The sequence below is a fragment of the Lissotriton helveticus genome, chromosome 12 (assembly GCF_964261635.1).
Source record: "Lissotriton helveticus chromosome 12, aLisHel1.1, whole genome shotgun sequence".
Classification (NCBI taxonomy): domain Eukaryota; kingdom Metazoa; phylum Chordata; class Amphibia; order Caudata; family Salamandridae; genus Lissotriton; species Lissotriton helveticus.
The window spans coordinates 103757612-103783561 of NC_136073.1; the positions used below are offsets into that span (position 1 = coordinate 103757612).

The following is a 25950-nucleotide window of genomic DNA, read 5'->3' on the forward strand; positions in this document are numbered from 1 at the left end:
AGAAGATCAGCCATGTTTAGAAAACATGACCTTTACATTCATTTATAGCTGAGTCAGATTGAAAGAGTGTTGAATGTAAGTGTGATATATGTGGGAAGAATTTGGTGTTATGGGTGATGAGTAGTGAATGCACATATCATCATGCTGAAGTTGTGTAGCTGTGCTTATTTTTGTAAGTGAAAGAAGTAGTTTGAGAGAGAGCTGTGAGAAAAAGAACTTACCTGTCATTCTAGACCAGCAAGGGCTATGTTTCTTGGTGTGATCTGACCTGCAAGGGAGCAAACTGCAGGAATGCACAAGGTTACAGACAACCAAGAGAGGCGTGCAACATTCAGGCATTGATTAAAACGACTGATGACAAATGACTTTAGAAGTTCACTGAAAAACTACAGAGGAGCTGCCCACAGGCATGCACTGGATATCAGACTGCCATGGCAAGTGATCTACATAGTACAGTAATAGATCATGGAGGAGTAATCCACCAACATACACCTGAGAAACGCAGCTATGCCACATTTTATTTAGAACCCCCATAGAGGTGATAGAGTGAAATCTAAGACATATACTGCATAGTGGCAGCCATGGCAAGTAACGTAAAGAGTCCAGCAGTCCACATGCATACACTGGATAGGTTATGGGACCTGAATATTGAGATAGAAATGTAATGGACAAAAATATTGTTGAACATTTTTTTGACAACAAAAGTATTGTGGGGCACGATATTGACGATACAAGTATTTTTTGTGTATCTTAATGATATTGATTTAAAAAAGTAGCATTTACTGAATAATTTTGTTTTTAATATATTTAGGTTTAATTATTTATTGTGATTGTTTACTGATGTATCGTTTCTATTTGAAGAATTTTTGCATTATGATTTTTTGGGTTGTTATCGCTTACTAGTTTTGTAGCCTATGGATTATTTTCGGGATTTGAAAGGGTAGTGCTTTATTTAAAAATTAAAAAAGAATTTTTGTATTTATTTTTTGTTTTTTAATTTTAGTTCAATTAGGGATTTTTTTTAGAAGAGCAGGGTTCATTTATTTTGTTGGGAATTTTCATTGGGGACTGGGTAGGTTGTATTTTAATGATATTTTAGTTTTTTTGTAATTTTTGTATTTTGAGGTCCCATTTGTTTATTACTGTTTAATAAGACCTGAGTACATTTTATTGGGTGAATATTTGGTTAGTGATTTATTTATAAGATAGTGATTTTTTAAAAGTGTTATAATATAACTATTTGATGTGATATGTCTAGCATTGTTGTGATGAATCAATTTTTGCCTGTATGATTTTGATTTCATGTTAATATTATAGGTCTTGGGGATTGGTGGGGTGTTTGGCAGTTAGTGTTGGATTAGCTTTAACTATTTTTAGTGAGCCTTTTTAAATATTGTGTTTGTTATTAAAATGTACTTTAAAAATAGGGGAACAATTTTGGGCTGTTAACATTTTGAAAATATTTTGAAAATATGTTCAAAATTAATGTTTTCTACTACTTTATTGCATAATGTACATACATATTTTTTTAATTAACCACTCTTATATCTGAATCACAAATTTTAAATTCTTAAAAAATATATTTTTCTTTTTGACGTAATTGTTTTTTTCCCACCCCTCCAACCAAAACATACTCTTTTAACACCAAAATTAATGTTGGTTAGTCTGGAGTTAGAATTATAAATTTGAACCTCCACAAATATAGGCATTTTCTATGAGTTTGTCATTAAAAATAAGATCCCCTCTAAATTAATGCATTTTCCACATTGTTTGTGGCACCAGATTTTGGGGCCCATTAGGATGGCGGGCGGATCACCCATGCCAGGCCACCCCCATCCTTGCTCTGAAAACCCCCTGCCATATTAGGATGGCAGGGGGGACCGCGGCGGACAGTAACATATGGTGTCTATGAGACACCGCCAGCCATATTATGATGGTCCAATTTGAATGCCTTTCCGTGGCGGCAATGCCGCCGCGGAAAGGAATGCAGAGGCATGCAGAGAATCCCTGCGGGAGCCTGTTATGGGGGCCTGCAGGGGCCTGTTGCGCGCCCCGAGGGACTCCGGGGGTGGGGGTGCACATGGGGGATACCTATGGTACCCCCCGCATTTCAAAGTGCAACATGGCAGGCACCGCGCGGTGCCTGTCATGTTGTGCTTTGAAATGCACAACGCACATTTTTACCATTGTGGCGGGCGGCGCTTTCAGTACCGCCCGCCTCAATGTTAAAAATATAGGATGCGCCTGCCACTGTGGCGGGCGCATCCTAATGCCACATTAGGACCCCCGCCCTTATTCCCTTTTTCCGATGAGATAGCGGGTGGACAAAGTCCGCCCATCATCCTAATGGGGGCCCAAGTATTGTAAATACTGGCTGCTTGAGCTATGCATTTTCCTCAATGTTAGTGGGACTGGAGTAAGAATAGTAAATGTGACCCCCTTTGTTTATCTACTTTCCTCAATGTTTCTGTGACTAGAGTTAGAAAATTAAGTCCCTGTTTTATCACGTCTTTGCACTGTCATGCAAGGTGATGCATGGATATGCAAAGGCTTATGTAATATTTACAAAGCCATACAAGGGGCGATCCCATACATTCACTCCTGGATTTTGGTGAAACCCCAGAATTATGAAAGCTAGTAAACCTGGCAATGTGTCAAAATGCTATGCCTTCTCTAGGGAGACTTAAAAAGGAGAAATATATTTATTACGCTTTATTGCTTCCTCTTTCTATGCGGGATGCATGTCACAAAATAATATGCCTCTAAGGATTGTTTTTGTGCAGGAGGGTGTCCATTCCTGCACAAAAACAATCATGCCATAACGCAGACTCATTTGAGGTACAGTGCAAGGGTGCATGTGTTGGCGCTAGGCATCAATCAGTGGGGCATATAGACAAGCCCCTATCACCACGGGAATGTCACTTTTTGTGATGTTTCAATGGCGATAGGGGTTTCACCTTATTTACAAGGCAGTGTTAAGCCACTTACAGTGGCTTTACGCTGCCTTGTAAATAAAGCCCCATTTCATGCTATGCTTAGCGTAAAAGGGTTGGGCCGTGGGTGTTTCGGTGGGCGTTCCACCGCAACGCTCATTGATTTTGACGCTGACCCCTATTTACAAGGGCAGCGTGAATAGGAGGCAGCGCAAAAATTAAGACCAGGGAAAACCTGGTCTTAAGTTGACGAAACGAGGAGAAATGCTATTTTTTGTCTTGTTTTTGCTGTTCCATGTGTGCTGCATTAAGCAACACACATAGAAGCGACAAAATGGCATTTCAAGATTATGTATGTACAGGAAGGGATGTTTATGTACATAAATATTGTTTCCCCTGCACGCAGACACCCTTGCACTATGGTGCAAGGGTGCCTGCATTGGTGCTACACTGCTACATGTAGCACCAGCGCAGGGGGAAACACAAGGCTTCACCATATTGTTGCAAATATGGTGCAGCCTTGCGTTTCTGAAGTGACCGAGAGAGCGGTTAATCCATGACGGCTAACGCCTCACTCAACCACTTCTGTTCTACATATCCCCCTGTGCGTCACCGCAACGTGAGAGGAAAAATACTCTAGATCTTTGTAACTATGGAGCATTGCTGCTCTCCCTTTTCACACGCAGAAAGCAACAACTTTACTTGCTGCTCTGCATTGTGTGAGAGATTAGTAAATATGCCCCTTGATCTTACTGCTCCTCTCCCTCCCCCTTCAATGTATGCTTTTTCCACAATGTTAGCCGAAATCGAACTAGAATAATAAACTTGAAACCCCCAAAATGTATGCATTTTGTCCAATGTTCATTGGACTGGGATTAACATAGTAAGTCAACAAGAATTATTGGTTTTCTTGTCCTTTCTGTAATGTTTAAATTATTCTACAAATGTTTACGAAATGTGTGAAATTGTTTTATAATGTGATGAGTATCAATATATTAATATATTAATTTGTAATGTTTTAATCAATACTGCATATATTCTTAATACATACATACGTTATTCAATGTAAAAGATGTATTGCAAAATGAACTAATGCACACTGTTTCTGGTTATTTTTTATGACAAATAAATACAGTTTCATTAGGTAGATTATTTTTTATTTATATGTTCTATATAGCGATAATTATGGAAAACCCTTACTACAAATTATATTGTAATAAAAAATATACATTGCTTTGAAAATTTCAAACATTCTTTGCATTTCATAATGATATAGAAAAAGATATCTAAAACAAAATACATAAATGTTAGTTGTTTTGGATACTTAACATTTAAAGATCGTTATTATATTTTGCAGTTACACTTTGCATATCTTATTAAATAATGCTTTCTAAACTAAATGTATATTGCTTATATGGAAACATTTGTTATTTTTATAATGTTATAATATCTTAGACATGTTTATATAATATAATGGCTCAAAATAATGTTGTTTGATACTGTATTTTTGTAATCTCTATTTTGTAGTGAAATAATTTGTGAATTTACTATATCTTTATTGTCCATAGTTTTATTTTGAGACTATATTTGTGTGACACAATAGTTTTATTGTTAATATTGTGGTATCCAATCCTTGATACAAAAAGTCATGAGAGATTAATGTTATAGACCACCAAGGGCTATGAGGTCAGCAGTTCTTTGGCTTGCAATTCATACAGATTCAAATTCAATAACTTTATTCAGGTGCAGATAGCATCCATAAAAGCACACCCTCAACAAGTAAGACACCACAATAAAAAATACATAGGGATCAGTGAAAAATGCAGTAGCAAAAACTCTCGTAATAAAGGCACATTGCATTTTATTAAATGCACTGGCACACAGTTAAAAAAGTGAAGCATTACTCAAAGTATATTGTGCTTTATGACCTCATAGTGGCTCTCAAAAAGGTCCCCATATAGTAGCATACCTCATCATCAGTCAATTATCTGAGAACATTAAATGCTGATGTAATCAACAGGAGAGAAAGGGTCAAAAGGCCACTCTTATACCCCTTTGAAATACTAAATCCAAATCAACAGAAGAGTGACTGAAAAGACAAAAATACAGAAAAAAGGGGCAGTGAAGCAATTCAGTTACTACCACCAAGGTAAGAATACTGAACAGAGAAGACAGCAATACGGTAGGTTTTGCATGCACAGTGCAAAAAAAGAACCCTCAGGCACCAACTGAAAGTCGGTTGCCAGTTGTCTTCATTGGGTTCTTGTTCGGAATACGTGAAATAGTATCCAACAGTGATAGAAAAGTGAATTAAAAGGAGTGTGGACTACTCCCCAGACTAGAAAGGCTCTTTTAATAAAGGGGTAGCTCTAACTCCATTAAAAACATTAGTGAAAGGCGGACATGCAAATGGTTGTGTTAGTTTGAACCAAGAAGTCCTATGCATAAAAGGGTCGACATGTTTCTGCTATAAGGAGCCACTAATCAGCTCAGCATTCGTCAGGACCAAACCAATCCTCGCCTTGTGGGCGACGCACGCTAAGGCGCCGCTACCACCTGGGGCGAGACAAACAAAAGGATTACAAACTTGAATGTAACCGGTGCACTGGTACTTCCTCGTGCGTCCCCTCCAAAGCGTGAGGGATGGAAAATCTATAATGAATCAATAAACATAAAAAAGAGAGGGGTAAACTACTAAACATTTCCCAATTTGATAGTCTTTGACAGAAGTACAATTATTGTCAAAAGTGCAGGAAGCAGAACCCACCGGATAGTCAGTAAAAAGTGGAAACATTGTGGTATTCAGTGTGTCCCACCAAGTAATATTAATTGGCTAGTTGAACCCAATAACATTAACACAAATCATGTACCTACAATAACCACTGAATCAACTTAACAGCGTTTCTGGCGATATATCCACCTACAGGATATCTACCTCATCAAGGCACACATAATCTATTATGATTAATAAGCCGTGAGGGATTCCCATGATCATAGTTGAACAAGTGCCCGTTTGTAAAATAAATACATAAAAATACACCTTCAGACAGAGAAGACGGTAGAGAAAAGCCTTAGGGTATAACACTCACTTGTGCGTATCGGGAGCGGTGCCCCTTAGGCTCGTGGCAGGGGGAATTCTTCACGCCCGGAACATCTATAAAATAGAAACCGGGTCAAAATACAACGTGGTTTTTCTGATTAGAGGTTCTCTCAGAGGCAGGAATGCCCGGAACAAGCAAGCAGCAACAGTGTAAGCAAAAGACAATTCACACCACCGTCTAACTTACTATCCTCCCGGCGACTGCCCTCCGGGGAACCTAACGTGTCCACATCCACGGCCCGAATACACGGGAGACGAGGAAAAACGCTGGTTTTAGTGAATGCGCGATGGACGCTGGTCGCGATCACGTGATCGTTAGTCAGTTCCTATTTTTTAAAGGGGCCAACTTTTTTTACAGACTAGCTTACTGCATGTATGCAGCATCTGTCTTCGTTGAAGCAAAACTTTATTGATTCGACAGTGTGTAGGAATGAGGCTGCAGAAATGGCAGGCAGATCGTTCTAGCCTATTGCGTTCACAAGATATACCACAACCTTGGGCGCTTAGGGACACAAATTACTCTCGTCATTTATTAATGGGCATGTTGTATTTTGACAGACACAATCAAGCAGCCAAAGGGTATTTTTTTTGGGTGACAAAATCAAGAAAAACCATTGATGTATAGTGCCTACAGCGATTGCCGGTTCAAATCATTGGTATTAGATAACATTCAAGGGGCCCCCAATATTATATACAGCTGGAGGCTCTTAATTTACCTTTGCAAGGACTTATAGATGTCTGTACAAATCACACGTACAGTGAGCAATCTGGGACAAAGGAACATAACATTCAGGAATCTCATGAACCTAGGGTTAGGAAGTATCTAATAATTACAGCTATCGTTCAACTAGGGTGAGAACGGATGCTAGACAAAACCACTAGAGAAGAAACCTTGAAAGAAAACGAAAAAGAAAAAGAAAAAGGCAGATATTCGCAGCATTTAGAAACCAGGTAGTTACATCAATAGTATCGATGGGGAATTCACCGCCGCATTACTGAACCCCAAGGTATAGCATCATTCAGTCCCTGTGTATGCGTGGAAAGACGGTAAATCCATCTTTGTTCCTTCTCAAAGATGCTACTTTCACTGCTCTGACTGAGTTGCTCTATTACTGTCCATCTGATGTCGTTCGGACAGTGGCCACATTCCAGGAAGTGAGCAGTTAGTTTTTCAGTGCTCTTGCGGCACCTCACATTGCTACGATGTTCACCGATACGCATTTTTATTTTCCTCGTAGTCATCCCCACATATTTAAGATTGCAGGGACAACTGACAAGGTAAATAACGTTACTCGAGTTGCAATTCGTATGCCCTCTGAGATGCCAGAGTTTGCCATCCTCTAAGTTGAGTGTCTTCGTTGCTGTGGTAAGGTGGCAAACGCTGCACCCTCCGCATGGGAAATGGCCATTCACGGGGGGCAAGCCCCATGTAGGGAGTACATTATTGTCCTGAGTTGTGTGGTTAGTTCTAGGGTGGGTATGAACGAGAGCATCTTGCCGACTCCTTTCGCGTTTGTAGGAAAACAGCGGTTTTTGCCAATTACGCCCAATGCTGGTTAGAATTCGCCAATGTTTGCCTATGCAGCGACTCACAGCATTAGATATATTGCTGTAGGTCGTCACACAGGTCAAAGGGGTCTCGGCTTCGCTGTCTTTACTGTAGTCTACCAAAAGGGTCTCTCTATTTTGATTCTTAGCTCTCTTATGGCTTTTTTTTAGAATTCTTTTGTGGTAACCTCTTGTAAGTAGCTTGTTAGTAAGATCTTCTGACTGTGTATTAAAATCGGTCAGGTTGCTACAATTTCTACGAATACGTAGATATTGACCAAAAGGTAAATTCTGGTGCAATGGACGCGGGTGAAAGCTCGAAAAGTGGAGCAGATTGTTTTTGCTAGTGGGCTTATAGTAGGTTTTGGTGGTTAGATGGTTGCATTCCCTGGTTATTGTAACGTCCAGAAAGACAATGGAGTTTGGATGATACTGATGGGTGAATTTTAGATGGGGGTCACATGTGTTCACCCAATCGTAAAATGCCAAAACGCTTTCTTCAGAGCCATGCCAGATTAAAAGCACATCATCAATGTACCTCTGCCACAGGATAATATTGAGAGTGTAAGGGTTGGTGGCAGCCAAGATATGTGTCTGTTCAAAATTGTACACGTACAATCCTGCAATGCTAGGGGCAAAAGTACTGCCCATCGAAGTTCCCGTCTTTTGCAAGTAGATAGTGTCCTCATATTGAAAAAAGTTACGTTTGAGGGCTAATGTAGCACACTCAATGATGAAAGTCTGGGAGGTGGTATAGTCCCAAGTAGTCTGTTCTAAGACATCTGCCAGGACTTTTAAAGTTGCATCCTGCGGGATGCAGGTATACAAACTTTCTATGTCTAAAGAGACTAGAAAGCATGGCTCTTCAGGCATCTGGACGGTTAGGAGCATCGATAGCAGACTTTTAGTGTCCTTTATATAGGTACTGGTGGACTGTACCAATGGCTTAAAGAAAAAATCGAAGTACTTAGAGAGTGGTTTCAATAAAGAGCCAATACCCGAAATTATCGGTCTTCCCGGAGGGGGAAGACGATTTTTATGAGTTTTCGGTAGGGTGTAAAAGTACGGGATTTTGCCTTCTGAGTTAGTTAAAAAATCTGCTTCATGTTTACTTATGTAGCCGTCCCTTTCTGCTGTCATGAACAATTCCATTATTTCGTCTTTCAGGAAAGGGGAAGGGTCCTGGTGGAGAACAGAATAGTTTCTCGTATCACCAAGGAGGTGTCTGCAGTCTTGGTCATAGGCGGTGGCATCCTGGATGACGATGCCACCCCCCTTGTCGGCACTCTTGAAATGACGATTTCTCGGTTTTTCTGAAGTGATTGGATGGCTTTGTATTCACCAGCTGTCAAGTTTTTAAAAGGTGTAGGTTCTGCTGGTGACTCCACTTCATCGAACACCGCCTGCTCAAATTAAATTATGTCAGCAGGTATTAAATGCGACGGTGGTGTGAAAGAGGACTTTTTCCTAAAATTAGTGTCACTGGCTATGGCCTGACTCTCTGTTGGAGTTTTGATAGATTTGTAATCAGGGTTTTGCATTGCTGGGCCCGCCCTCTGCTCCTGGGTTTTGCTCCGTGTGTTGTCGCCCACGGAGTCTGTTGGTCCCCAATGCACTTGGTTCACTCCTCTCCTCCTGCCCCTGCCCCTGCGGCCAAACTCTAAAAAAGGTTGGGGATACGTATTCTGTTGGAAATGTTGGGGTGGAGGAGCAAAATGTGAATTCCAAACCATATGAGATGGATAAGGTGGTTGATTGTAAGGGTTAGGATGAAAACCCCCGTTCTCCTGTTGTTGGTATGGGGACCACTGAGGGAAATTTTGAGCTCTCCTTCCTCGGCCCCTACCAGTGAACCAAGTGCATTGGGGACCAACAGACTCCGTGGGCGACAACACACGGAGCAGAATTCCCCCTGCCACGAGCCGCTCCCGATACGCACGAGTGAGTGTTATACCCTAAGGCTTTTCTCTACCGGTCTTCTCTGTCTGAAGGTTTATTTTAATGTATTTATTTTACAAACGGGCACTTGTTCAACTGTGATCATGGGAATCCCTCATGGCTTATTAATCATAATAGATTATGTGTGCCTTGATGAGGTAGATATCCTGTAGGTGGATATATCGCCAGAAACGCTGTTAAGTTGATGCAGTGGTTATTGTAAGTACATGATTTGTGTTAATGTTATTGGGTTCAACTAGCCAATTAATATTACTTGGTGGGACACACTGAATACCACGATGTTTCCACTTTTTACTGACTATCCGGTGGGTTCTGCTTCCTGCACTTTTGACAATAATTGTACTTCTCTCAAAGACTGTCATATTGGGAAATGTTTAGTAGTTTACCTCTCTATTTTTTATGTTTATTGATTCATTACAGATTTTCTATCCCTCACGCTTTGGAGGGGACGCACAAGGAAGTACCAGTGCACCGGTTACATTCAAGTTTGTAATCCTTTTGTTTGTCCCGCCCCAGGTGGTAGCGGCGCCTTAGCGTGCGTCACCCACGAGGCGAGGATTGGTTTGGTCCTGATGAATGCTGAGCTGATTAGTGGCTCCTTATAGCAGAAACATGTCGACCCTTTTATGCATAGGACTTCTTGGTTCAAACTAACACAACCATTTGCATGTCCGCCTTTCACTAATGTTTTTAATGGAGTTAGAGCTACCCCTTTATTAAAAGAGTCTTTCTAGTCTGGGGAGTAGTCCACACTCCTTTTAATTCACTTTTCTATCAATGTTGGATACTATTTCACGTATTCCAAACAAGAACCCAATGAAGACAACTGGCAACCGAATTTCAGTTGGTGCCTGAGGGTTCTTTTTTTGCACTGTGCATGCAAAACCTATCGTATTGCTGTCTTCTCTGTTCAGTATTCTTACCTTGGTGGTAGTAACTGAATTGCTTCACTGTCCCTTTTTTCTGTATTTCTGTCTTTTCAGTCACTCTTCTGTTGATTTGGATTGAACATTACATGGTGGCCTGGTTTGCCTAAATTGCTGCAGTTTCATAAGAGGGATTACAAATTGTTTAGTGTACTTTGAATACAATTTACAGGAAAGAGTCTAATGAAACATAGTTGGACCAAATCTGCCATCACGCTCGCAGGGAATAGTTCCCAGAGATTTCCGATAGCCCAACGGAAAACACAGTAAATACTTAACTGTATCTGCCCAAAAGCGAAATAACAAGCAATGTTCCCAGCGCCCCGTGCACTAAGGTGATAATTTGTCAATGGGCTATCTGTGTTCGAGCTCAAGTAAGCTGCAACAGTGAGCTTTATCATTACCCCCTCATGGGTCCTCTCCGTCCCAGTTCTTACTACGGGAGGCAGTCCTGCCTCCACCCAGCCAATCAAAACGCCAGAAATCAAAAGGTCAAAGGTTACATAAGCCCCTCCCACCCACCGCCATGCCTGTTATTTTTTTTTCTGCTCCGACTGCTGTCGGAACGCTGGTGCTCCCGGTTCCTGCCTCTGTTCCTGCTTGCTTCTGGGTGGTTTGGCGGTGCCATGAGTGTTTCTTTTCCATTTTTGTAATGCTTCTGATGTGGTCTTTTCACATTTTTCCAGCCGCGGCCGCTCCGGTCCTCCGGTCGGTCTCGCTCCTGTTCTGGGGTAAGGATGCTCCCCGTTCATGTGCTGGGCTGGGTCGGGGAGCCCTCCTGGTGTTCTAGCCCCAGGTCGTTCCGGCTCTGGTGCTTTAGTGCAGTGTCCGGCACCTGCTGCCATGTTCTTATGTGGTTTGGGTGGAGACTGCAGGGCTGCCTTTTTTGTTTCTTCTTCAGTCTCGCATGCAAGATTGTTGTTTGGGGGCAGTGTTTCCTGGAGGTTGCTGGGCACTTCCTTTATTGGTTTGTTGGGAGTTTTCCTGTGGGGTTTACACCTTTGCTCGCCTTGTTTGAGGGGACTTCCTCTCCGGTGCATCCACAGAGCTGTTGCTCAATGGTATGTCATATGACTCTGGTGTCACAGGCTATCATAAGACGAGGGTTGAAGTCCTGCCAATGCTGTCTAAGTGACTTGTGATGTTCATTTTCATGCTGTGCTTTGGAAATTTGCATTCTCTTTGTCCACGTAGCATGATGTCCTCTAGCTGCAAGGGGGTGTTCTTTTGCAGTTTTTCTTGGACTATTTTGCGCTGTCTGTGCTGCTGGTGCATGCGGCTATGCCATTGTCTACTGTTGGTGGGGTCGTGGACGTTTTCCCCTGTTGGGGTATACATTCAGGGATGGTAGTGCTGGGTCTTTCTCCCTGATTCATTTGCTCCTGCGGGGTTTATTCCCGTTTTTTACCCGCCCACCATTTCGTGCTGTCCTGTTGGCTGTACTGGCGGTGGTGTGGCCTGGCATTGCCATGCAGGGTGTTCCTCTCTTTCTGGGGACACGATTTTGACTGGCGGTCTTTGTCACCCAGTATCCTCCATTTTCTTCTTTTTGCGCCTTCTCCCTCTGTCTTCAGAGGCTTCTTCCCTGGAGGTCAAGAGTTCGTATGCTGCTTCTCCTTTTGGGGTGTGTGCTTGCTCTTTTTCGGTCTGTGCTTCGCAGGTTCTTTTCTTGGGGGTCCCTCCTTCCAGTCCCGGATGGTTGGGCCTTGTCCTCGGCTACCGGGGAGGCGGGGGCTTGTGAGATTTCTGTCTGGCCTGCGTTTTGGTGCTTTGCCATCCCCCTGGCGCCTTGGTCCGCTGCCTGCATTTTTTGCACTCCGTTTGGTTCCCTGCCTCTGCGGTGCCTGCTGCTGCCCCTGGGTGTCAGTCGGATATGTTGTGCCCAGGAGGAGTCTCCGTGGCCTGGTGGTTGCATCTCTTCCTCTTCAGGTTATGTGTTCCGCTCCTGGTGTTGACCTGCTTGTGGGTCATCTTTCTCCTTTGTTGACATGTTTTGCGATTTGGGGGCTCGGCTTCGTTGTTCCTGGCTCGTTGGTCCGGTTTGCTTTCCGAATGGTGAGTCCTGTTGGTCATCATTCTTGGTTGCCGGTTTCCATTCAGGGGCCGTCCCCCTTTTAGGTTGTTTTCACGGTTGCTTTGTTGTCCGTTGGCACTGTGATGCATTCTGCTGTCTTCTTTGGCGTCGGCCTATTTTTTGTCGCTACACTCTGCGGTGCTGGTTTCGGTGACGGAGTGGGGCCGGGGGTCCTCTTTCTTTCTGTTCCTGGTCCTGGCTCCCGTTGGTCTTTCTGTTCGGTTCTGCCTCCCGGGGCTTTGGTCAGGTTGGTGCGGCTGTGTCCCTTTCGGTTGTGCCCCTTGCAGTCCGGTTTTCCCCACTTCTTGGTGGGTGATTTTGGCTTCCTTTTTCTCATTCCCATCCATCCGGCTGCTCAGAGGTTTGCGGTGGTTGAGTTCCGTTTCCTGTTTTCAGGTGTTTCCTTTCGGCCTCTCTCCTGCTCCTCTGGTTTTTTCCACGGCGCTGGCTCCTGCTGTGGGGGTTTGCTGGCCTGGTTCCGGTTTCTGGGGTCATATTGGGCCAGGCCGTTCCTCGTCTGGTTCCTGTTCGGGGACTTCAGTACCTCGGGACCGGTTTGACGCTTTGCTGGGAGCCGTTTTCTCAGTGCTCGCTTCGGCGGCTCGTATGCATTTATGTTGAGCATTACTGGAGGGGGTTGGCATGGCCCCTGCGCTCGGATGACATGCATTTCATGAGGCGTTCCATATATCTTGATCTGTTCTCTGTGCTGTTGAATTTTCTACGGGTCCTACTGGGTCTCCCACCGACCCCGGCTCGGGGTTGGTTGTGTGTCCGGTGGATGGTGGATGCCTCCTTGGCTGTGGTTCCTTGGGCTCTCATGCACCTCGTGTCCTTGGTGTTTCTTCTGTTGACTCATTGGGTCCTTTTTCATGCTGATTTCGGGGCTCTGGTTCCTCTTTCCCCTAGTCTGGTGGCTTTGCTCTCCCGACCTGGTGTGGGGGGTGCATTTCTGCTTCCCTCTCCCCTCTTGTTGTCCTCGGATGCCTGTCCTTGGGTTGGGGGCTCTGTTGGGGTCCTTGGTGGCCGGCTTGTCCGTTGTTTGGGCTGGCGTTCCGGTGGCTCGTTGTTGTTTGGGCCTTCTTGGGGGGTCCCGGTCCATGTCTCTGTTCCTGCTGGCTTCCCTGTTTTTGTGTCTGGGCGGCGACTTCTCTGTTGGCTTTCAGAGGGTCTTGAGGAACACCCCTGTTACGGTGGTTGGTTTCTTTAAAGGAATTGTACTCTGCTTGTGTATTCTTAATAATAATAATAATACTGTGTTTTATAGAGCGCGAACAGCTACCTCGCGAGGAGGTGTCCCGGCGCTATTCTTTTGGTGGCTTGGGCCGCTTCCTCCCGTCCTCCCGTCCTCCCGTCCTCTGTTTGGTGCTGTCTGGTGCTCGTTCCGTCGGGATATGCCCTTATAATGGGACAATGCGCAGGTGCTTGGGGACTGTGCGCTGGTGCTTGGAATGGCCCTGCGCTGGGATGTCTTGCTGATTCGTGTAGCATTCCCTCTGTCTGTTCCTCTGTTCCTGGTCCTTTTGTCTTTTGCTTGGGACTCTTGGTTGGGTCTTGTTTGCTTCCCCTCCCGTTGCTCTTCCCCCCTGGTTTTTGTTCCGGGGTGGTCTGTCCTCGGGGGTTGCTCTCTCGTTTCCTTGGCCTTTGGGTTTTCTGTATGCCTTCCCTCCCGTTTCTCCTCCCGGTGGTTCTGCGGAGTTTGGGGGGGTGTCGGTGTTGTTGGGTTGTAATTAGAGGAGAGCCCCGGCGGAGCGGTTGCTTGTTGGAAACCCTTATGTGGGGGCATATATTTCCTTGCTGCTGCCCATTCCGTTCCGCTGTTTGTCCCGCTGTTGGTCTCCCGGTCCCCCTCCCACCGCTGCAGCTCCACACCAACACTGCACGGTTGTACAGGAGAGGGGGGACTAAAAGCCACGTGAGCCCTTGCGGCGGAAGCCGCCACCGCCCAGACCGCACCCGGAAATGCATTAATTGGAGGAGAGCCCCCGCGTCGTGGGATCATGCGCGGGTCGCACCGGGTTAAGCCCGGGACAAGGGCGGGACCGTCTTCAGCCATCAGAGGCCAGAGGAGGCTGGGCCACCCCTCTAACCTCTAAACCTGGACATAAAGTAAGTGGAATGTATTTACTGTGACATTGAACTAAAAACTTTGCTGACCGCTTTCTAGCGGCGAGGGGGTTACACTTGGAATTATTAGTGGACATATCATAGCTGCATTGTGAATGTTAGTGTCCCTGTCAGTTATAGCCTCTTTAATCGCAGGTTAAAATCTTTTTAAAGCGCCTAGCGAATCCAAAAGTCTTTAAAGAGCGCATTATTAAACCGGGGCTATAACTTCCAAACATAACGGAATGGGGCAGAAGGGCAGGGTAGGGGTAGTGAGGTTAGAGCTGGTTCTTTGCTCCAACATGAGATTATGCACTCAGAAAAAAGGCTTTCGTTAGGACTCTACGCAGCTCAAAAAAAGATCTTCAATGGGTAACATTCAATCGGTCAAATCACCTGTGATAGCGGTCCAACCTATAAGCCTTCTAAACGCTGACCCCGCAGATCATGCACAGGGGGATATAGGGGACATAGTTCTAAGTCCAATTTTGGATTCGAGATTTGGGCATAACTCACGGTCACAGGAGTGTATCACTCCCCAGGATGGCATTGAGTTTGAGGCTACAGAAGATAGGAGTGTGGTTCCTTCTACCCTGCATATTCTGGCCTGTCCTCCTGATCTAACCGTGGCAAATGCTAAAACTTTTCCCGCCTAAGATAAAGGGGAAATTTGCGACACCCGATCAACCAGGCCGAAAAGGTCGGCCAGGGAATGTAACGGGGTAAGTGGTGGCTTGGGGGAGCCTTTGGCAAAACGGACAAGGGGTGGTTTAGCAACACGGTCACAAAATAATGCCACAGGGAAAAGTAAAACTCAGAAGGGGAAAACATCAGGTACCCCTGATGTTGGGGAGGACCAGGACTAGGTTGTACACTCTGATGTAAATGACCCATGTGACTCAGGGGGTAGCCAGGTTTTCTGGGAGCGTATGGAGTCATTAATATCATCCATTCTTGCACCCTTTTGGACCAAGCTTGAGGTCATTGAGGATACAGTCACTAGCTTGGTAAAAGACATTGAAGTAAGAAATAGCACTAACCAACAGAATGTAGGGGGAGGTAATGCACCCATTATTAATCCAGGAAGCATAGCGTCAGGTGAGATTCTGGGTAAGCAAAAGCCCATTACGGCTACTGACCACCCGAATCCCAGAAAATCTATTCCCAATTATTTAGTGGCGGGTGGGGGTTTGCATTCTGGCAGACAGACATTGTTAGTCGGTAACTCACAGCAAGATCTAGCCCAGCAAATTCACCAACACCCTCCAGTTGTACAACATCTGCAACCCTTAAACAATCTGCCTGGAACGGTGAATGTCCCCACAGTAGGGCAAGGTAGCGGGCAGGATAGACAAGCCCTTATCATCACGATGAAACCAGCCCAAGATATCATTGATTTACCATCAGCCGCGGGCCCCTTGGTTGTATTCCTGGCTGGTGTTCCTCCATTGAGATCAGACCAAGTTGAAACCTGGTCCCCGTTAAAAAACTAAAACTGTGGATTGGCTCACTAGACACAAAGGCTTTAGACCATTTTAATCGAACAACATCCTGATGGTGCGTAGAGTGGCATGGCTCGGCAATTCACAGAAAAGAATAAGGGGGGATTGTGTTATTGTCAATTTTAGAAGACCGGAATTTGCCCAAACAACCCTTGCTGCACAAGATTACTCCACAACCGCTACCTGTATTGCGGATCTCCCATTGGGCTATTTTTATAGGCCCTCTGTGAGTTCACTAGGGGGGATTATTCTGTTTATCCCAGTCTCAAATAGTTTTGAGGCCCTGTCTAATTTAGATGACCAAGGTTGACTGCAGGACAGGGATGTGCTTGTTATACGTCGGCCAGCAGTGGGGTTGTTGGCAGAGGGGAAGTCCCCGGCTCTGGCGCCTGACCTTGAAGAAGAGGTCGCACGCCAGTTTTTACACCCAAATCCGGTTAATATAGCGCTCTTGAACACAAAACACACAGGGCAGACTGTATCCGAGTATAAAGTGGAATATTGCCGGGCTACGGTCGAAAAGAGGGGACATAAACTGGGAGGCCTTTCTGAAAGCTCATCACATTATTGCTCTGCAGGAAACTTGGGAGGCTAGAGATCCCTACCATTTGGATGGGTATTATTCTTTTAGTAAATACGCTGAACCATCTGTAATTGGGAGATCGAGGGGGGGTCTCTTGTTATTATTCAGCCTCAAATTATTGTACAGGATGGAGTTGGTAGCAACAAGTTACCCAAACATTTTAGCTGTTAAACTTGTAGGGGATAACCTCCCAGCAACGCTGGTGGTACATTTTTTATAATTCCTTTACTAGGACTGATGAATTGGACCATTTAAGAGCATTGTCTATTTTTTTGGATGCTTATGATGTAAATAATGATATGCCCTACCATCTTTCAATTCTTGGCGATTTTAATATTCATGTCTGTCATCTAAACTGTTTACAAGGTATTGAGTATGAATACGGCCCGCAGGGGGTTACCCATTTTGAGCATACAAAGAGCGGGACGTATCTGGAGAGTCTTTTATCTACCCACTACCTGTTCTGCCCTTCACAAGCAGAAACCCTGTACCCTGTCCCTACCTATATAGCTCAAGGTCACTGTAGTATTATTGATTACATTTTTGTTTCATCCCCTTTGATGGACCTAATAGGCTTTTTTTGTGTCACACAGAATGGTCTGAGTGACCATAATCCCCTTACTATTGACATTAAAATTAAGGCCCTTGAAAGTGAGATACCATGGGCCCTTACTTCAAATTCTAGGATAGCTACCACATGTCAGGGCCGAAGGTTGAGATGGAGGCAATTACCCTAGCTGACTTCCTTTCGCAATTTGTATATTAGTAATTCTGAGGATCTGAGTTTATGTCTAAATACGGACTCTGAGCCAAGGGGAATCCTTGGGGCCTTTGACCGTATTACAAAACAAGTAGCGGGTAAATCTGGCTCAGTGTGGTAAACCAAGGCCTAAGAAATTTTAAATTTGGTTTGACCAAGCTTGTATTACTGCACATACGGCTCTTTTGGAAGTGTTGAAAGAGTCTGTTAGGGACACTAATAAGATTGCAGAGGCCAGAAGGGCCTATAAATACGCAATTAAAGTAAGGAAACTCAACTAAAATAGATGGCCTGGGATGAACTGACCCAAGTGAGTGGTCTGACAAATAGTACCCATTTCTGGAAAGTAATTAATAGCCCATTATTTGATGAGACAGATAATACAATTAAAGATTGTCTCATCCCCCCAGAAAGAACGTGACTGATCCTGCCTGGATTTTAAATAAACTTTGACGCTCAATGAAATGTTTCTGTCCTGATGATGACCGCAAACCTCTGACTGCGGTTGAAACGCCGTCGACGCACCTGTGGCTTATAAATTTTAGTGGACACATAAGTTCTGTATATGTTGTACCCTTTCCCCTATAACATAATTATGGTTTGCCACATGTTTGGTTTCTTTTATATGTCTTGTACTTTTGTATAAACCAACAATTATATTTTTTGAGCGCACTATTTATAATACATTTGTGATAATTTTTTAATCTTTTGTTGATAGTGTTGATTTATGTCTCCCTTCCCTCTCTTTATTCTCTTTCCCTTTTTCCGGTTTTTCTTTTTCCTGTTGTAAAGTGAAATTTGTTTGCAATTGAATAATCGCATAATTGTGATTTGTTATTGGTCTCCTGAACTATTGTTTGGAATACTAATTGTCTGCCCCTGGTTCAGGTTGGTGGGTTGCCTCTGTGGTTGTTGATGACTAATTTACATCTTGTTATAGGGAAGTACACGGTCGCAAAGCAGGGGGACATACATCTAGCTTTTATGGATTTGTCCACTGCTTTCGACCTTGTAAACAGGCAAAAGTTATGGGCTTCACATGACCTGCACATGTTTCGGCAGTGTCCCCGGCTCGACGAATTCTGGAAGGAAGTGGATAAGACTCTAGACACAGTACTGAGAAGAGCAACAGATGTAAGTATGGATCTTATTATCTTTGGGGTGACTAATAACATGGGTCCAAATAGCCTATCAAAAAAAGAGGAGAACCTGTTATTTATGTTAATCCTGCTAGCACGAAGACACATATGTATTAACTGGATAAGCTCAGCTCCCACGCTACATCGGGATTGGGTAACCTCCGTAAATAAAATAAATAAGATGGACAGGAAGGGGAGTTCCAAAAGGAAGTACAACTTTTGGGAAATATGGGAGGTCTCCCAATCTGCCCCCTAAAAGAATGACCTACACTTTATATCGGAAAAGAGCAAAGTCCAATGATTATGCAATGGCAATAAATAAACAGGCAAAGTGATTGTATGAGTGGCCTGGTTGGTCATCTCCCCCAGGATGGATACATTTATTGAAGGTAGAATGGAAATAAGGGGACCCCCCCTCTGAAATAAAGAACAGAGAGACTCCCCGATACCAACGTTCAGAACACAAAAAGGGGCAGCGAAGGAACAGAAAACAGAGAAGCGGGTCCCTGAAAACTCCGTATACTTACTATTGCAGAATGAGGATAAAAAAAATTAAAAAAAAGTTATGGGCTTCCCTCTATGGTATGGGGCTGGACCCTGCATTGATATCTTTCCTGGCTGATATCCATGAGAATACCACGGCAGCTGTCCGTTATAATGAGAATGGGAGTTTACCAGAAGCTTGGCCAGTTAAGCGAGGGGTAAGGCAGGGATGTATCCTTGCACCCTTGCTGTTTACGCTTTATATTAACAATTTGGGAGATGCATTAATTTCATCTTGTAAGGATATCCCAAGAGCTGGCTCAAAAATGATCCCTGCACTATTATATGCAGACGATGCAGTTTTAGTGGCAAGAACGGCAAGAGGGCTACAATCCCTTTTAGATTGTTTTATTAATTTTATGGACTCTCTAAATTTAATTACCAATTTTAAAAAGTCACACTCTATGTCAATAGGTGGGGGATGGGCAAAGAAGGCTACATTTATCTGTAAAGGGATGGAGCTCATCAAAGTCCCAGCCTTTCCATATTTAGGGATACTTTTTGACGATAGAAGGTCTTGGGTCACGCAGCGTGCTCATAAAAAGAATACCCTTGCCAGGGCATCTGGGGCACTGTTAGGGTTTGCAAAACGGTTAGGTTCTAAACCACTCCCGGCTCTCATGAAAATTTATAACGCTAAGTGTGTCCCAATAGTGCTATATGGGAGCGAGGTATGGGGTTACACAGATGTTAGCGAAATTCAAACAGCAGAAAGTGTCTTTTTACGAAAGTTGTTGTCGCTCCAAGCTTCTGCTGTAACTTTTAATATTCATGAGGACCTCGGTGTTGGTTATATTTCAGACCAGATTGCTGTGGCCCCATTATTAGGTTGGTTGAGAATCTGGGCCCAGCAGCCATCTAACCTAAACCAATTGCTAATCCAAGACTGTTTGTCTTTAGACAGAGCCCTTGATATCCCGTGGATCCGTTATATTAAAACCCAAATGGACTCACTGGGTAGCCCTGATTTGTTTACGAACCCTAGTGTGTTAGGAAAAATGGCTATTAAAGCCGTAAAGTCTCGGTTCCTGAACAGGGCAATGTTAATGAGGGAAGAAGGGGAATTAGTAAAACATTCAGTCAGGAGTTTTGTAATGCTGAGTATAGGGAGAGAAATTCAGCTGTACTTGACCTATATAAACAAGCCATATCATCTGTTTGTTTTATTAAGGTTCAAGTATAACATGCTCCCATGGCTATTATCATTCCCAAAAGCAGAATACCTTACATATGGTTTTCTTCTGCGATTTTTATGTTTCATTACGTAAGAAGTTTATCTTGCCATTGTTAAGGGGCTGTAACTTTGAGCAAGTTAGACCGGCATTGGCCTCCCTGCAAATGCTTGGGACCTCAGTGGTGTGTTTCGGGGTAGCTAGTTACATCACAGGGGCCATCAGGCGAAGAAACAAGGTACAGCTACAGCAGTAATTGCCCTTTACCTCTTTACCTATAGTAGTTTTTAAACAGAAAATTTGTGGTGTGATGATTTAGCTGATGAATTTTTGGATTTTAAATGGTGAACTCAATGGGTGACAAACTATTTCATTTATATATTTGTACGCCAAGCGTTCTTTCTTTGTTGGTGCTATGTAATATATTTGGTTCATGCATTATTTATAGTATTTGATTATTTGTAATATGTTATCGATATTATCTGTTTGTTTGTAATGTGATTGTTTACATCATGAAATATTGTCCTGTGCTTTGATGGTTTTAAATTTTAACCGAATAAAGCAAATCTTTGACTTTGACTTTGAAAAGTGCTTTAATAATATTTCCTGGAGTAGAGTGGATGTAGGTTGTGTGTAGTGGAATTATGGGGTATGTTGTGCAGTGTAATTATGTAGATAGAAAGTATGTGGTATTAAGTGTGTAGGAATTATGTAGAGTAGGATTATGTATTATGGGGATTAATTGTGTGATATGATAGTCTGTGTTGTGAAGTTGTAACCTCAGGTTTAGCCTTCATCATTTCCATAGAAGCCAAACTATGAACTCAATGAGACAAAAACAAGAAGGAACCACTGAGGAGCACTTCTGGACCTAGTCAGAGTTATGAGTAGGGCCACTGGAATTATTGACTGTTTAGCTGCACCGACTTTTGCACAATTATACACTTACCGCATTTGCCACATAATCCCTCATCTGCTGCATAATCTGCATATTTGTACAAAAAAAACATTATTTCTAGCTCAAACGGCTCAAACGTTACCAAAACTTCAGCAACAAATGTTACAGCTTGGTGGAAGGCCCTGAGCAAACCTAGAATGGTCACCTGTTACTTATTGCTAAATATGGGTATTAAATTGGTACTAATGGTGTGTAAACCACTCTTGCTTCATTCTGCGCCTCTCTTGACTCTTTCTGCATTTCTGCTGGTATTTTCTGCAACCCTCATGCCTCTTTCACACCACTATTTCCTCTTTCTGCACCCCTCTTCCCTCTTTCTGCACCTCTCTTGTTTCTTTCTGTATCCCTCTTGCCTCTTTCTCTACTCCACTTCCCCCTTATTACATCTCGGTTGCTTCTTTATACACTTCTCTCACTTGTTTCTGTACCTCTCTTGTGTCTTACTACATCTCTTTTGTTTCTTTGTGCACTTCTGTTGGTTCTTTCCGCACTTTTCTTGCTTTTTCTGCACCCCTCCTGCCTCTTTCTGTACCTCTCTCGCCTCTTTGTGCACCTCTTCCACCTTTTTCTGTACCGCTCCTGCCCCCCGCCATCCCAGGTGGGAATCATGTCTGCCTCCATTACGTATTCTAGAGAGGAGTTGGTGGGGTTATAGAGTGCTAATATTATTACAGCTACCTCAACACAAGTTATTTGCCCTACGCTTCATTAGTTGAAGGACCTTTCTCCTGTTATACATGCAAATTTCAATGCGGGTATACTCATACTCATGCTGAAGGTAACATATCCAATTTAAAGCAGAATCGCCATCTGAAAGAATTCAAACAATATACTAGAGCGGATGTCGATAACCGGAACTGCTTCCTGGCCAATGTAAGGTCATTGCCTAAACATGTCACCAACATATGGGACCTTTTGACTTCTAATAATCCCCTTTTAGGATTTCTCGCAGAAACATGGATTAAACCCCATTCTAACCCGGATAGTGCAGTGGCAAGCCCCGATAATTATCATATCCTAAAACTCGACAGAGAACACAGGAATGGGGGAGGGATAGCCAGAGTTTATAAAAACTCGGTGAATATTTCCATTGTAGATCGAATGAGTAATGACCAATTAGAAGTAATGGTCTTTAGTTTTAATCTACAGGACAATTTCAACATGAAAGGAGCATTCGTATACCGCCCTCCAGGACCCCTTACCAACATCTCCTCGCAGCTCATTGAATTCATTGCCCCTCACGTCATCGCATCCAAAAATGTTTTGCTTCTTGGCGACTTCAATATTCATAGTGAGTTCTTAGATAACCAAGAAACTTCATCTTTTCTTGCGGAGCTGGCAGCTCTTAACCTTATTGCCATAAACAATGATCTCACTCACCAGGCAGGGCATACTCTAGATATCATCTTAACAAATTCCCCTGATATATCTTAAATGGCCACGACCCCTCTGATTTTGTCTGATCACTCGATGGTAGTATTTCAAATGAACAACAACAAGGCTCCTCCCTGCCCTAAATACTTACTTAGTAAAGAGTATAGGAAATGGAATCTGATCTCTCCTGAGCGTTTTCAGATACTTTCTGTCCACCTGATCACAAGGATTCTGATAACTTGAAGGACCACATGGCCTCATTCAACGTTAATTTATTGGCTACATTAGATAGTTTAGCCCCCCTAAAAAAATGGCCTTCTATAGCTAAGCGACATCAGGCACCATGGGGTTCTGTCGCCCTGCAACTGGAAAAAGGTGTGTGTAAAAGATTAGAGCGCCTTTGGGGTCATTCCCAACACTCTGTCGATAAAAAAAATAGAGAGAGGCTCTCAAGCAGTATCATTGCAATCTTAAAAATGCCAAGATAACCCGTATAGCAGACACTCTCCTACAAGCTGGAAGTTCGCAGAAATGCCTTTACCAAACCCTAAAATCCTTCACCAGTCCATCAGCCTGTGTTACATTCTCTATACCCTCACACAGTGTGATAGCATTGCTAGTTACTTCGTTGAGAAAATTGACTTGATCAATAACAACATCATTCTGACTGGTAATCTCCATTCTACAGTGGACATGGAGCTTGAATCAACCTCTTTAGCAAATAACACACTTGACAATTTTCCTTTTCTTACGATAGAAGAGATAGAATTGCACCTCAAAAATGCCAAGTCTGGATCCCCGTTAGACCTGATCCCGGCCAAAGTAACATGCACTTTGACAAAACAGCTTGCCAACCCCACCTGCAATATTCTTAACCGCTCTCTGACAGAAGGAGTCCTTCCTCCAGCCTGGAAAGCTGCACAGATTCTGCAGATTAAAAAGAACCCAAAACTTCCCTCTGAAGACATAACAAACTATCGTCCTATCTCTCTGCTTCCTCTTCACACTAAAATCCTTGAAAAGCATGTTAACACACACCTCTCTAATTACATTGAAACCACTAATAGTTGGGATCCCTCTCAATCTGGCTTTAGACACAGATATAGTACAGAGTCATCTCTAGTGGCAGTTACAGATACTATCAGAATGCTTCTGGATAAGGGTCAGGCGGTACTGTTGGTACTGCTTGACATTTCAGCAGTATTGGCACCATATCACATCAAATCTTGCTGAGGAGACTGAGTGATATAGGTATCACTGGTCTTGCTCTGGAATGGCTAACCGACTTTCTTACAAATAGAACTCAGAGCGTTAACTTGGGTTTTTACCATTCCAAAACCTCAACAGTCACCAAGGGCATCCCCCAGGGCTCATGCCTGAGCCCTACTTTGTTCAACATTTAAGTGGCGCCCCTGGCTAGACTATTGAGAAAACTGGGATTCATCCCCATAACTTATGCGGATGGTACCCAGATACTCCTGCCTCTAGACAAATCTGACCCTAACTTCCAAACCATCTTTGGCAATGGTATGAAATCTGTAGCACAGTGGATGAAAAAAAATTATCTGCAGCTGAATGCCACCAGCCTCTCTCCCTTTGCTTGAGAAGCTACATTGGCTGCCCATACGTAAGAAGATACATTTTAAAATCTGTTGTATGGCCTTTAAAGCTGTCTACAAACTAGGTCCTAGCTACCTGAGTGAGAAATGTGTAAACTATGTGCCCAATAATTCGCTTCGATCTGGAGATAAAGCCCTAATAAAGGTTCCTCGTTTTAGAAAATCACAAAAAGAAGGCAATGCCTTTTCCATCTTGGCCCTTGGCTTTGGAACAGTCTCCCTATTTGCTTGCGACAGTGCCCTGACCTCCTGACTTTCAGAAGACAATTGAAATCTATGCCTTTCTTATCTGTCTGACGGAGTGCCATGGAGTCTTAGCGCAGAGATACCCTTATGGGGTGATTGATGCGCTCTATAAATTTTAAAATTCAAATCAATTCAAATTGACTTCTTTTTGCACCTTGGTTGGTTCTTTCTGCACTGCTCTTACTTCTTTCTGCACCTCACTAGCTTCTTTCTGCACCCTTCTTCCCTTTTTTAATCCATCTTGCCTCTTTCTGCTGTTCTCTTGCCATTTTCTGCACCTCGCTTGCCTCTTTCTGCACTTCACTTGCCTCTTTCCACACTTCTCTTGCTTCTTTCCACACCTCTGTTGCTTCTTTCAGTAATCCTCTTGCCCCTTTCTGCACTTCTTTTGCTTGTTTCTGCACCTCTCTTACATCTTTATGCACCTCTGTTGCCTCTGTACACCTCACTGGCTTCTTTCTGCTCCCCTCTTGCCTCTTTCTGCACGTCTCTTGCCTCCTTCTGTACCTTTCCTACCAGTTTCTGCACGTCTCTTGCCTCTTTCTGTATCTCTGTTGGTTCTTTCTGCACTTTATTTGCTCTTTCTGCACCCTTTGCGCCTCTTTCAGCACCTCTCTTGCTTCTTTCTGCACTTCTCTTCCTTTTTTCTGTACCTCTCTTGTCTCTTTGTGCACCTCACCTAACTTTTTTCTGCACCCCTCTTGCCTCTTTTTCCACCTCTATTGGTTCTTTCTGCACTTCTCTTGCTTCTTTCTGTACCTCACTTACCTCTTTCTGTACTTCTATTGCTTCTTTCTCACACCTCTGTTGCTTCTTTCAGCAATTCTCTTGCCTCTTTCTGTACTTCTCTTCCTTCTTTATGCACCGCTCCTGCCTCTTTCTGTGCCTCTGTTGCCTCTTTGTGCACCTCTCCTACCTCTTTCTGCACCCCTGTTGCCTCTTTTTGCACCTCTGTTGGTTCTTTCTGCACTGCTCTTGCTTCTTTCTGTACCTCATGTGCCTCTTTCTGCACTTCTCTTGGTTCTTTCGACACCTCTGTTGCTTCTTTCAGCAATTCTCTTGCCTCTTTCTGCACTTCTCTTGCTTGTGTCTGCAGCTCTCTTGCCACTTTCTGCTCCTCTCTTGCCTCTTTGTGCATTTCTCTTGCCTGTTTCTGCACCTCACTTGCCTCTTTCTGTACTTTTATTGCTTCTTTGTACACCTCTGTTGCTTCTTTCAGCAATTCTCTTGCCTCTTTCTGCACTTCTCTTCCTTCTTTCTGCACCCCACCAGCCTCTTTCTGTACCTCTCTTGCCTATTTGTGCACCTCTCCCACCTCTTTCTGCAGCCCTCCTGCCTCTTTTTGCACCTCTGTTGGTTTTTTATGCACTGCTCTTGCTTCTTTCTGCACCTCAAGTGCCTCGTTCTG

The 25950-nt window shown here is 43.6% G+C and overlaps 1 protein-coding gene across 1 annotated transcript in view; it reads left to right on the forward strand.

Annotated features, from left to right (window-relative positions):
- The first annotated feature begins 23208 nt into the window (after positions 1-23208).
- Positions 23209-25950, forward strand: part of LOC144797963 (vomeronasal type-2 receptor 1-like) — an 88982-nt gene continuing 86240 nt past the window's right edge. The window contains exon 1 of the mRNA XM_078668769.1: positions 23209-23856. Within this exon, the coding sequence (XP_078524895.1) occupies positions 23209-23856 (648 nt within the window). The remainder of the gene's footprint in view (positions 23857-25950) is intronic.